Source organism: Penaeus monodon, chromosome 6 (assembly GCF_015228065.2).
Source record: "Penaeus monodon isolate SGIC_2016 chromosome 6, NSTDA_Pmon_1, whole genome shotgun sequence".
Classification (NCBI taxonomy): Eukaryota; Metazoa; Arthropoda; class Malacostraca; order Decapoda; family Penaeidae; genus Penaeus; species Penaeus monodon.
Window position 1 is genome coordinate 31,472,494 of NC_051391.1, and position 12,500 is coordinate 31,484,993.

The following is a 12,500-nucleotide window of genomic DNA, read 5'->3' on the forward strand; positions in this document are numbered from 1 at the left end:
CCACAGATTTACAGAAAGGGAAGGAGCAATATATATTTATACATGTAAAAATGTGTATGTGTCTCTCTCTCTCCAAACAATCCAACAAGGTGCAATATAAAAAGGACAAATTGGACTATGATTTAAACTTCCACATTGTAATTGTAATTCACATTATACCTTATCTAATAACATGAATGGTGTGACTCCACTGGCAGATTCACTGGACAAGTGGGAGCGGCTGGTGGTGGCTGATGCGCTTGAGCCAGTGTCCATAGAATCTGGAGCCACGGTGGTGCGACAAGGAGAGCCAGGTGATGACTTCTATATCATTGTGGAGGGAACAGCTGTGGTCATGCAGGCACGCTCACCAAATGAGGAACCTGTTGAAGTGGGAAGGCTTGGGACTTCAGACTACTTTGGTGAGTTTAGAAGAGACATTCACTGGTAGGGCTCATGTAGGGTTGCTATCACATTTTTTAAAGGTGTTAAGGGAGAGGAAGAAGAAAAATGTGTTCAGAAAGGATTGAAGAAAAAATTAGTTATATACCTAATTTCAGTTCCCTGTTAGATTTTTGTTTATATTATACCAACATTTTCAGGTGAAATTGCTCTCCTTTTGGACCGTCCTCGTGCAGCCACAGTCATAGCAGATGGACCCCTTAAGTGTGTCAAACTGGACAGGAATAGGTAATGTTAATCAGGATTTATTTAAACTATTTTACTGTAAGGAAATTAATTTGGTTATTAATATTAGATTTAATAAGAAATGTTGTAAGCAATATTAGTATAATGATGTAAAACTTACAGATGGTGTATGCTCTTTTCTATTTCATGTACTGCTACAATTTCTGTTCCCCAACAGGTTTGAACGTGTCCTAGGCAGCTGTGGAGACATCCTAAAACGGAATATTGAGCAGTACAACTCATTCATCGCACTCACTGTGTAGAGGCTCAGAGTCACTGGTTGAGCCCCTGTGTATGCAATCATGTAGGCTTCTCTGTATGCTAGTTTCTAGGCTCCTGTGCAAGTAATTTTTGTGATCCTGTGTAGGTGCTTAGGCATGCAACTCTGCATAGGGCCAGGTATAACACTGAGATATTGGTGTCGCCACCATATGCATTATTGTGGTGACAAGATAAAAGTGTGGGTTTTATTTGACACTGCTGCACCACTTTTGAAAAAGGATTTATATACAATGCAAGAGGACAAGCAGCCTGTGCAAAGGGTTATGGAAGTGTACCTTTGTAAGTGGTGCTGAAGTAGTGAAAAGAACATTATCACTTATACAGATAAAGGTGTTCAGGCAACCATCTTTTTCTTTGGTTTATTTTTTTTCTTGTTCCTAACATGGGTAGCCACATCTTTGGGTTGGATACACCTACTTTTAAAAGCGTATGCTGACACTGTTAGTGGTGTGTCTCAAGATGGATCACATCTTTCACCTGATAATGTGTGAATTTGTGTATATCTGTCAGCTGGCTTACACTTACCACTGGTTTTTGCACTGGTTTAGATACATAACTGGTTGTTTTTGTGTGTATTTGTGGACACCTGCCGTAGAGGTGTGTGGGGACCCAGAAGATGATATTAGTGTAACCATTAGAATAATCATGGTTCCAGGGGCCAGTTTGATTTATAATTGAGTCTGTTGTTGAAAGCTGCACACATTATTACCACTATGGTCATTATCACATCAACTTACCACTTGCATGGAGTGTAATGATCAGCTTTGTCTCGCTCATATTCCATATGTATTTAAATTGTTACAGTTAGTATAATAGCCCTGCACACACCCCTTTCAGCACAGTGGCTCTCACCTAGGGTTACCAAAGTAGGAAAGTGAGTATGTGCTCATGCATTGATACGGTGACTTGACACATGCAAAAAAAGAAGGAAAATAAATAAAGAAAAGGAGATTCTGTGTCTTCTTGTTAAAAAACAGATTTTGTACTTCCTGATGAACAAATTGATAATGAAATATTTTGTAGATGACTGTTAATTTTTAATTTCATTAGAGAGAAAACTGTGTGTGTAAGCATGTATGTGTTTTACATGTATTTATACATATACACATATACACATCTAGCTTTCTATCTGTCTGTTTATCTATTGGACTGTCTACCTGTTTGTCTGTGTCTCTGTCTCTATCTGTTTGTCTGTCAACTTATCTATCTATCTATCTGTCTATCTGTGTATCTACCTATCTATCTATCTATCTATCTATCTGTCTATATATCTATCTATCTGTTATATATGAAATAAACATACATACATATACATATACAAATACATGTACACTTATATACACAGACTGTGAACATGTAATTGTTTTTATGCTTACATGCTTACATATGCATATATTTTTTTGGTTGAAAGTGTCTATCTGCCAGTGTAGAACTTTATACAGAACAGAATGTGAGGAATGAGTGATTTAGGGAAAATTATCAGAAATTCATCTGATGGAGGCTTTTTGTTTGAAAATTTACACAAGTTGCCTCCTAGGCAGAATATCAGTGAATAGGATAGAATAAACTGTTTTTACATGTATTTATATTTAGAGATTAGACATTGGTGTGTCGATAATGAGAAAGAAATTGAATTGATAATGCCAGCAATTAAGAAATAGTACAGATCTGCCACCTTGGATTATGTCCTTAAGGTACATTACACCTTCAAACTAATACCTCACAGCCGAAAATAAAGGACTTGGAGTACACTCTATAATCTACTTTGTTAATTTGAATATATAAATGTGTGAGTGTGGAGATCACTTCTTACAGTTTTTAAATTTTATATTAACAGTCTTAATATTTTTGGGATTTGATGGCTTGTGATCAGCGCTTCCGTTGTCTGTTTATGTAATGTTGATGATGTGACAAGGTTTATATGTATTTTGAAATATATTGAATATTATTAATTTCAGTTGCTTTTTTGGTTGTTTTTGTATTGTTACTGATAGTGTTGAGTATGTATTGTTATTATATATATTATATATATCATTCATATATATATATTATTATTATTATTATTATTATTATTATTATTATTATTATTATTATTATTAATATTAATATTAATATTAATATTAATATTAATATTGATATTATTATAACATTATTATTATTATTGTTATTGTTATTGTTATTATTTAAAAAAAAAATTATCATTAATATTTTTTCCTTTTTTTATGCATTTGTTTATTCTTTATTCAAATCATTGTTATTATTGATGTTAGTGTTATTATGATTAGTGATGTTATTATTTTGAATTTTTTTATTTTTTTTTTATAATTTTTAATATTTTTTATAATAATTTTTCAAATATTTTATTATGACCTGCATTTTTTGCTAGAGAGAGTTTGCAGTCCGAGCTAGAAATGTGCTGTCCTCTTCAAAACTGGAAAAAATACAAAAAGACATAAAAAAAAGCATAAAAATATGCAAAAGAAGAAAAAAAAAAGAGGCCTATGTGTGATTTGTGTAATCTGCTGCTTTGTGAGTTTCTTGTGGAGGTGAATTATAGTGAATTAATTTGCATATGAGAAATTAAAGGTTTCATTTCCGTGCTGTTTTTAAGGAGGAAAAATGTTGTTTTGTAAAGTCCAGACCAAGCAGGCGATGCAAATATCTTATATAAATAAATGTAAAGAGAAAAAGAAAAAAAGAAGAAAAAAAAAAAACTTTTGATACATATGTATGATGTTTGTTAATATATATGTACGCATGTATATCTCAGTGCACACGCATTACACATGCATACATGATTTGTATGTATATAGATACATGTGCACATGTTAAACTAGAAGGCTTGTATACATTTATACATATGTATCTACACAATTGTCCTTTCTCATCACCTCTAACACAAGCATTTTGATTTGTTTTTTTGGCAACTTGTATACTTGTATAACCTTACTACTCATTATTCACTTATTTTTTGCTGTTGAGTTTTAAGAAAAAGCATGTTGAAGAGAGAGCTGAATTTATTACCTTAAGCAGGTGTGTCATTCAGTATATGTATGTTTGATTTGGTCTTTCCTGGCTTAGTCAATATTCTTAGGCTTTTGAAATTGTAGATTCCAATCTCTGTACAAGATCCATTTTCTTTACTCACATCCAATCTTCTCCAGTGTAATCATGTAACTATACATGATTGCCAAGCCTTGAAGCACGAGCTTAGAGTATCCGAAAGCCTTCACAACAAATGTCTTTAAATGCTAGAAGTAGCAAGAACAAGAAAGAAAAAAAGAAAAAAAGGTGTCACATAGATTTTTTTCTTTATAGGGATCTTTCTGTATGGTATGTGAAAGGCAAAAAGTTATTGAGGCATAAGGTATATATTGTGAGGAACCATTCATCTGTTCATCGATCTATTACGTCAGGCAGTTGATGCATCAATCGGTATATTATTTGTCAGAAGTAAAGTAATTGTTGAAATTTATTCATCATGCTTAATCATTATTCCTCAAAGAATAGGAAATAATAGTTGATGAAAAAAATGCATAAGCATTGTATTCTTTGGGGTAATTGTTATTGGCCTGCTGTGGTTAGATAAACTTTTTTTTTTTCTTTTTTCTTTTTCAGTTTGACAGATTTGTTTCAGAAATTATGAAACTTTTGTTTGATAGGCTTTTAGAAAGGTAAGAATTTACCCAGTGGAAGCATAGAATGATAAGAAAATCTATCTTCGTTAAAGAAAAGAGAAAGAAGAAAGTTGAGAAAAGTTAAGTAAAATTCACTGTATACATTAAAGAAGGTGGGAAATATGTGTAAAAAGGTTTGCTTAAGGTGAATACGGAGGAAGTGTAAGGAAACCTATGTATGGTATTTAATTGTTAATGACCTTATCTTGTAGGTGCATTGATGTTAACTGTCTTCAGAGAGGAAATAGAAGGAGTAGGAGGAAAGAGAATTAATAATTAAAAAAGAAAGTGTTTAACCCTTAACCTCTTTGCTGCGGCTTTTTGAATCGCCTTGAGGTAGCATCTTAGAGAAGACCCATAACCCTTGCTGGTGTGTATCCTCCTCCTTGCGTCCCCCTGCTGGGAAGGTGGACGTATAGAGTAGTGGCTGCTTTTGTCCTTGTCCGAAGGGTGTGAGAGGGAGTTGCCAAGGGGACGGAGTGTTTGCCTTCAGTAGGTAAAAGATTGTGCCCTTCCTCCTTTTTTGTATTGTTTCTTCATAGGGATGGTGGGATGAACTGTAAAGATGATAAGATTGTATTTAGATTTCAATAAATCTGTAACATAGTGTAAATTGTAATAACCACCATTAACCATTTGTACACCAATGACAGCTGAGATTGTCTGTTCATGAGGTCTGACAGAAATTGGGTAAAGGAGCAATACCTTGTGTCTTGGCATCTCCCACTCTACTTCCCATCAGCGTAATTCCCTTAAAACAACCCTCCTGCTGGCTCCTGGTGAGTCACGGGAGACTCCTGCAGCCAGTGTATGCACAAAGTTTATATGGCAACAACTGCTTTTTTCCCCCATGAATGCGTGCATGTGAGAGCTCTAGGCAAAACTTCAAAGACCTTTTTTTTATTATTATTATTATTTTTTGTTGTTTATCAAATTATGTATCTCCAGGTCTTATGAGAAATTAAAATCCATTGTACTTTAAATATTTTAAATTTCTTATTTATGAAACTTGGGGGGTTCTGAAAGGTACACTTGATATGTGCTTAGGAAGATAGGAAGCAAATCTTTCAAATTGTTAGACCTCATTGAGTCATTACTACTGCTTTGACTAGGGTTATTTTTCTTTTATTACAGTTATTGTTCACATAAAACAACTGAAGTGAAATTTGCTAAAGTTGTGTTTTTTTTCCTGTTAATCAGAGATATTAAGAGTTTAATTTATTTTGGCCAATTGTGCATAAGGAAAATATGAATATTTTTTTATAATCATGTTTTGTCCAGAAGTACAAAGAAAGTGAAATTTAAACATTTAGGCTGAAGTAAAATGATCGTTGTTACTCAACAATTTTGACTTTTTATTGCATCATTACAATAATTGAAGAATTAACAATCATAGTTTTGAATGTATATTAACTTGTGGTGTGATGGTATACGTAAATGCTCTTATTTGACATCAAGTACTGATTGGTGTGACAATATTAGTAAGTGTTTACTAATTTATGAATGGAAATATTTTGTTCTTATAATAATTTTGCATGGTATAAACCTATGCATGGTTTCTTTATGTGTTGTGTGTCTTCATGGGATCAACAAGTAGGAAAAAAAAAATCTTTAGTGTTTTGTCTTTGTCAATCAAATTGGAGGGGATAAGGAAAAAAAAATTGGAGAAACACTAAAATTTGTTTCCCATGTCACTGCTAGCTTGACAAAGTAGAAAAGGAAGGCATAGGGGGTAGGGAGGTGGGAGGGGGGATTAATAGTATCGGGCATCATAAAACTAGAAGAAAACAAAAAATAAACAAAATAGTAATGAACCTTGCTAGTTTATATATATATATATATATAAATATAAAACTTTTTCTCATTGTTTTTAATTTCTTTAGAGTACTTCTGTTGTGAAACATCCAAGAGGCTAAGTGCTTGCAAACCCCCAATCTTGTTTAAGCTAGTGCTGTTCACTTCAGAAGTTTTTGACCTGATCTGAGCTGGGGTCAAGCAAGGTCAGATTAGTCACAAAGGCCTTGTACCTTTAGCCTCAAGAGCTATAAATCTTTTCTGATAATGTCCCGTATCGTAGCATCACGCATTTTTTGTTTCTTTGGTTTGTTATTGTCCAGTGTTAGAATATTGTACATATATATATATAATTATATATATATAAATATATATTATTACTCTTATTTTCGTTTCATATTCTGTACTCTGTATCTAAAGCTATTTTAATATTACCCAGAATATTTCCCCTTTACAGTGCCAAATAAAGACTTTGTTTTGCTCTTAGAACACCACCATTAGTTAGACAAATAAAATAATAAGTATATAAGTTCCATTTCTCTTGGTAGGCTTTTGTGTCTTAGTTTTATGCTGCCAAATAAAGTTTGAGGTATGAATGATGATTTATTTATCCTTGAGTGTCTTGTTTACAGAGATGATAAGAAGTACTTCCTAAATGTACATGAACAGTAATAACATGTAAAATGAAAACAAGCCCACTTATGTTAAGAGTTTTAGCAAAATATAATATGGAAATTAATAGAAATTTGGTGCAATATAATTTAATTGTTGCAGGTTTTCCCTTCATACCTCCACATGTTGAGCATACAGTAACTTACCCTTTAAGTATACCATAATAACACCAATATCACAGTATATACATAAAAAGCCCTATATCAGTATACTACTACTGTGATATAAAAAGGAATTATAAAAAGCAACATTAACATTCGTAAAAGGTTAAGGTAAAACACGAAAAACTATTCAAAGCTAAGACATTTATTCTCTTGTTTGCAGGAATTGTACAGTTGTCTTCAATTTATCTTTTGACATACTCTTGGACTAGTGTTTAAATTAATTTATTGATAATCTGTTGATGCATAGTGTATATATCAAGTCTTCATTTGCAAAATGTTGAGCATCAACCACCAGTTAAAAATGTGTAGATCAAAAAGCACAGATGCACCCTTTCACTCTAGTGGATCTGTCGCAAAAAAAAAATAAATGATTAGGCTTAACAGTCTTGGACGATGACTGACTGGCTCTCTCTCTTACCCTCCTCATAAATCAAATGTGGACTATGGAATTCTGATAACTTCCCATGTATTGTGCACAAATTACCACTATTCTACAGATTTTATATGTTGTAATCCCTTCCAGTATTTTGTCTCTTTCTGCGTGTATTCTGGATGCTTGAAGATATGTTTAACTTATTTATATTAACACTACAAATCAAACCCATCTTTTCCACACAAAAAAAAAAAAGAAAAAAAGAAAGAAAGAAAGAAAGAAAAAAAATCTAAGGTGCTGGTAATCTCGAGATCTACTTTGCCGAACAAACTGGGACACAACAGTGAGGAGGGGGGGGGGGGGGGGATTTGCACAACTACAGCATTTAAAATCATGAAGTGTTTCATTGTATTTAGTGGGAACTTTTCTTGTAATCAAATTATCATTCATCAATGCTGTTCCTAATTAACTTCAGGGCATAAGATGTACCAAGAGAAACATTTGATTACTCAATCACATGTGGTTTGTGATATGCATATTTCTTCCTTAATTACTACATTTTTTCTGGTCTTTGAATGTATCGCACATTTACATCCTTGCCTCAACCACTATAACACCACCAGCAAGCACTTAAATCAAAATGAGCAATGAGTCGTCTTGTGACTTACAACAGAAGTTGGAGGTGAAGAGAAGGGTACAAAATGAAAACCTAGGATCCATACTCCATTTTTTCTTAGTTTCTGCTGCACCAAACAGACAGATATCATTCAAGCACCTGTTCAGCGTGAATAACCCTTTTAAAGGATACAGTAGACAACCTTGTCAACTAGTGACTTCTGTAGTCACACACAAATACACTAAAGTACAATTCCTCTTTGATTCTTAAAAATTTATTAGGCACTAACCCTTTCCTCGTGTTATACACCCCAAGAACTCTCCGCCATCCCAACCAAGTACATGATACAGAAATCAATGTTTATTTTTATGTTTACGGTTTTATTTCTTTAACACAAAAACAAATTGGCTGAAAAATTTTAAAAATAAGATTATAACTTTACCATTCCACTATCTAGATCCAATTTTAAAATTTTATCCCAGAAAATATTATAATCTTTTCATTCATGTAGTTGGCCAAACAGTTTCATATATCTTACTCTAAACAAATTCAATATGGAGACCTGAAATTTCTTTTTGCTAAAATGGACTGGAAGATCTCAGTGGCTTTCTCCCTTTTTGCCGGCTACACGCTTGAAATCAGCCATCTTGGTTGTCTGGACAGGAGAACCAATAATCTGCAGGTATGATATCTGGGTTGTTTCTGCTTCAGTCTGGTTGTCTTTAATGAAGATGGTAAAATTCATCACATTCTGCAGCTTTACATATTTAAGAGTAATTAATTCACCTTCTAAGTCCTTGGGAGATAACCTAAAGGGGAGCAGAAGAAATACTGTATTAATAAAAATTTAAAGCTTATTATTGTACAAGTACATGATAGCCACTATAGTACTTTACCAAAAACAGATAACTCAGAGTAAAGGAAACAATATTACGTTATCTCCTGGATGGGATTGGCACTCTCCGCTGTGTCAAAGTCGATGGTATGTGGCTGATTGATGAAAACCTTTATCGTCTTTGGACCACAGTCAGCTGGGGCCTTGATTCTCATACTGTGTAGTTTCACCGCTTGGTTAAAGGAGAGGTAGAGGATGAGCTGTTTGGGGGAGACATGAGGAATACAATTGCTGTTCTCTTCATATGTTATAATTATTTTTTGATTAAACAAAGAATCCTCTTTACTCTTGCTATCTAGATGTATCAGCTACTGATCTATCTGATGACAGTACAGTATCCACAAAAAAATATAATCACACTGAACTGCTACAATATTCTTAACCCAAGAAAATTGAGCCAACCTGCTCATCTGTGTCTGACTCCAGGTAACCTCCAGCTGAGTTGAGTGCCTGCGTGAAGGGGTGGTCGTCACTCTCGTTGAGACACTCGCAACCTGCTTTGTTCACCATGGGGAGGAGGTCAATCTGGTTGGAGGGCAAGGAATGGAAATGTTAAAGATGGTGATAGGTATTTATGACAAGCTTAATAATTACTGACTGAGAGGATGAAATGTACACAATACTCTTAAGAAAGAAAGAACGAAATGAAGAAAAAAAAAAAAAAAAAAAAAAAAAAATTTAACATTTCTTTGTGTTTAAATTTTCATATGACCTCACTGACCCATTCACTGTGTGGTCAACTTATATAGCCATAGCATGTTTCTTCCCAACACTGAAAGCCATAAACATCTTACATGGCCAGGAACACCTGAGTCTTCCATTTCCTCGTTGTCTCCATCCCCATAGTGTTGGCTCACTCTGGCTTTCAGCGTCTCTGGGTCTGCGCCCTGTAAGCTGTCCAACTTCGTCTGTGAAAAGGAACACATCTAGGGTTAGTTTTAGGTGTCGCAAAGGAAAGCAAGTATGAAAAATGTTAAAATAAAGAAAAGAAAGAAAGAAAGAAAAAAGGTTTTCCTTTTAGAATATTCAGTTACTGAATTAATTTTTTTATATAAAAATTAAATAAATAAAGGAGGAAAGAACACACAACCATGAAGAGAGAAGACTGCCAACCTTATTCCTGTAAAAGATGAATGTTGGTGTTGCTGACACACCCTGGGATGCAGCAGCCCCCGAGCACTGGTTGACGTCTATCTTGAGGAACACGGCATTGGGGAATCTCCCTGCCATGTCTGCAAAGACAGGTGCTATACGCTGGCATGGACCACATCTGCAAATTCAATTTTTCTTTTACTTCTTCAGTAATATCAGTATTAAGAATGCAGAGAATTTTAGTTTAAATTATATCAGAAGTGTGCCCTTTTCTTGATGAATAGCAAAATAAAAAGCACTGCTTTATATGAGCCTAACTAGAAGACCAATAAATGAAACTTAATTAGGAATGTATTTTCTATTACAATATCATATCAGAATTTTGATAAATATATAATTTCTATATCCCTTAATATTTCCTTGACCTGTATGCTTAAACAGCCTTCCACCTAAAATCTGTATTGTAAATTACAGTAATACTACTGCTGGCACTTTGCAATAGTTACCTGTTCTTTCTAATCTTAAATGTTATATTTCACTATCTTAATATTATAACTTCCTTTTATATGGTGCATATTTAGAATAGAATAAACTCTACATAATTCATTTTGTTGCATACGGATGGCTCCACATGTGATCAGCCAACAAGGAGTCTATCACAGTTGGTCCTAGTGACTGCACCTGATTTCACCATTCCTTGAATTTGTGGGAAAACGTGTTTTTCTTTCTAATACTATTAATATTTATATTGTTATTCTTCTTCTTGATATTATCATTAAAATGTTATTAAAATATTAATAACATTAAAGACAATAAAATAATACAAATGGAAATTTTTAAAAAATCAAGGAAAAGGGTAAATAGGTGAGATAGGTAAGACTAATAACTGACTCCTTGGTGACTAACCACTTGTAGAGCCATCTATGTGTAAAGACAATAAATGAATTTTTATTAAAATGGGTATGGCATAGTAGTCTTGCCATCTGCACTGATTGAGTTATTATCATAATGCTAAAAAAATGTCTAGTGATAAAAAACAGATGAAAAAAAGAAAAGAAAGAAAAGGAGACAGAAAAGAAAGAAAGAAAAAAAAATCTACAAATGATTCCCAAAAACTATGTGAATTCTTCACTATTTTGTCTATCTCCTGCTGATAATATTCTAGCAGTTTGCGCATGGCTGAACAATACTGTTATTGTGTGGCAAGTATGATAGTTCTACATTCTTTAGGAAATATACAAGGCTGGTTAAACATCGCATGTCTGAAAGGGAGACACAGATTTACTTTAATTTTATGTTTACCATCAAATGCAACAAAGAAACAAAATGGGAGTTGTATGTAGGGACTGGGCTTACTGAAAGTAATCAGAATATGAAATATCAAACTATTGGTGTTACTTGCTAAATATAGTAACTGATGCTCAGGCTAGTATCCTTATAATATTAGTTTAATGATATGGATATACTGCTAGTCTTATATTTTATGCCATCCTTAACTGAGGTCTTGTAGCCATGTTCTGAAAGGCCTTTGACATAGGAATGTATTAATATGCAATTACTATGCAATTCTACTACACAGTATCTGTAACAGAATTAGTGTTCTAAGAGAAAGCAGTAATTTCTGTGTTCCTATAACATCTCTAAGTTTTTGCACAAGAATACTAAAGGATAGCTTCTTCTGGCCCTCCTAAAAATTGTGGAGAGAGCTAACACTATTCAATTTATACATACTCTTGAAGAAAGCGGTGAAAACTCGGGAAACAAATAACATGATTTTAACACGATCTAGTGCCTTATGTTAGCTATCTATTCTTTTCAAAGGAATAGAAGATAACAATTTCAAGTACTTTTATGTCCTTTACTATCATTTATAGGCTAATCTCATTCTCTATCACATTTAAAAATACTGGAATATTAAAGGATCTTGTTTAGTCACACATACACAACATTATCTATAAGTGGGTTTGCAAAATGAAAGCAGAACTGTGAGGAAAAATACAAATGGAAAAAAAACTACAACATATTTTTCTCCTCAAAATCCACAAAATAACTTTGCTTCAAAATTATACATAACCAAGGATTAATTCTAATCAGTAGTCATTTCTAGTAATAGCCTTGAGATATTAACATGCACTTGGACAAAGCACTACTAATCAAAAACCATAATAAATGAACACAAATGAATAACTTCTAATTATCTACAAAAATAAAGGTATATAAATATTTGGGTTTGGACATAAACAGATGTATATACAGGATAAACAGTACT

At 33.4% G+C, this 12,500-nt stretch overlaps 2 protein-coding genes across 4 annotated transcripts in view; one reads left to right on the forward strand and one right to left on the reverse strand.

Moving 5' to 3' along the window:
- The window catches only part of LOC119574392 (cAMP-dependent protein kinase type I regulatory subunit-like), a 104,106-nt gene extending 97,091 nt beyond the window's left edge, over positions 1-7,015 (forward strand). Inside the window, exons 5-7 of the mRNA XM_037921611.1 lie at positions 198-401; positions 582-669; positions 845-7,015. Coding sequence (XP_037777539.1) covers positions 198-401; positions 582-669; positions 845-929 — 377 coding nt within the window. The 3' untranslated portion in view covers positions 930-7,015. The remainder of the gene's footprint in view (positions 1-197; positions 402-581; positions 670-844) is intronic.
- A 361-nt stretch (positions 7,016-7,376) lies between these two features.
- Positions 7,377-12,500, reverse strand: part of LOC119574393 (thioredoxin-like protein 1) — a 7,024-nt gene continuing 1,900 nt past the window's right edge. The window contains exons 2-7 of one of the 3 annotated variants that reach the window (XR_005228860.1): positions 10,253-10,409; positions 9,934-10,047; positions 9,542-9,664; positions 9,179-9,339; positions 8,783-9,053; positions 7,377-7,602 (exon numbers count right to left, since the gene is read on the reverse strand). Coding sequence is in view for 2 of the 3 variants with exons in the window: in XM_037921613.1 (XP_037777541.1) it covers positions 8,843-9,053; positions 9,179-9,339; positions 9,542-9,664; positions 9,934-10,047; positions 10,253-10,409 (766 nt within the window). In the remaining variant the exon portion in view is untranslated. Of the gene's footprint in view, positions 9,054-9,178; positions 9,340-9,541; positions 9,665-9,933; positions 10,048-10,252; positions 10,410-12,500 lie in introns of all 3 variants that reach the window. The other 2 variants (XM_037921613.1, XM_037921612.1) reach the window with 2 other exon arrangements.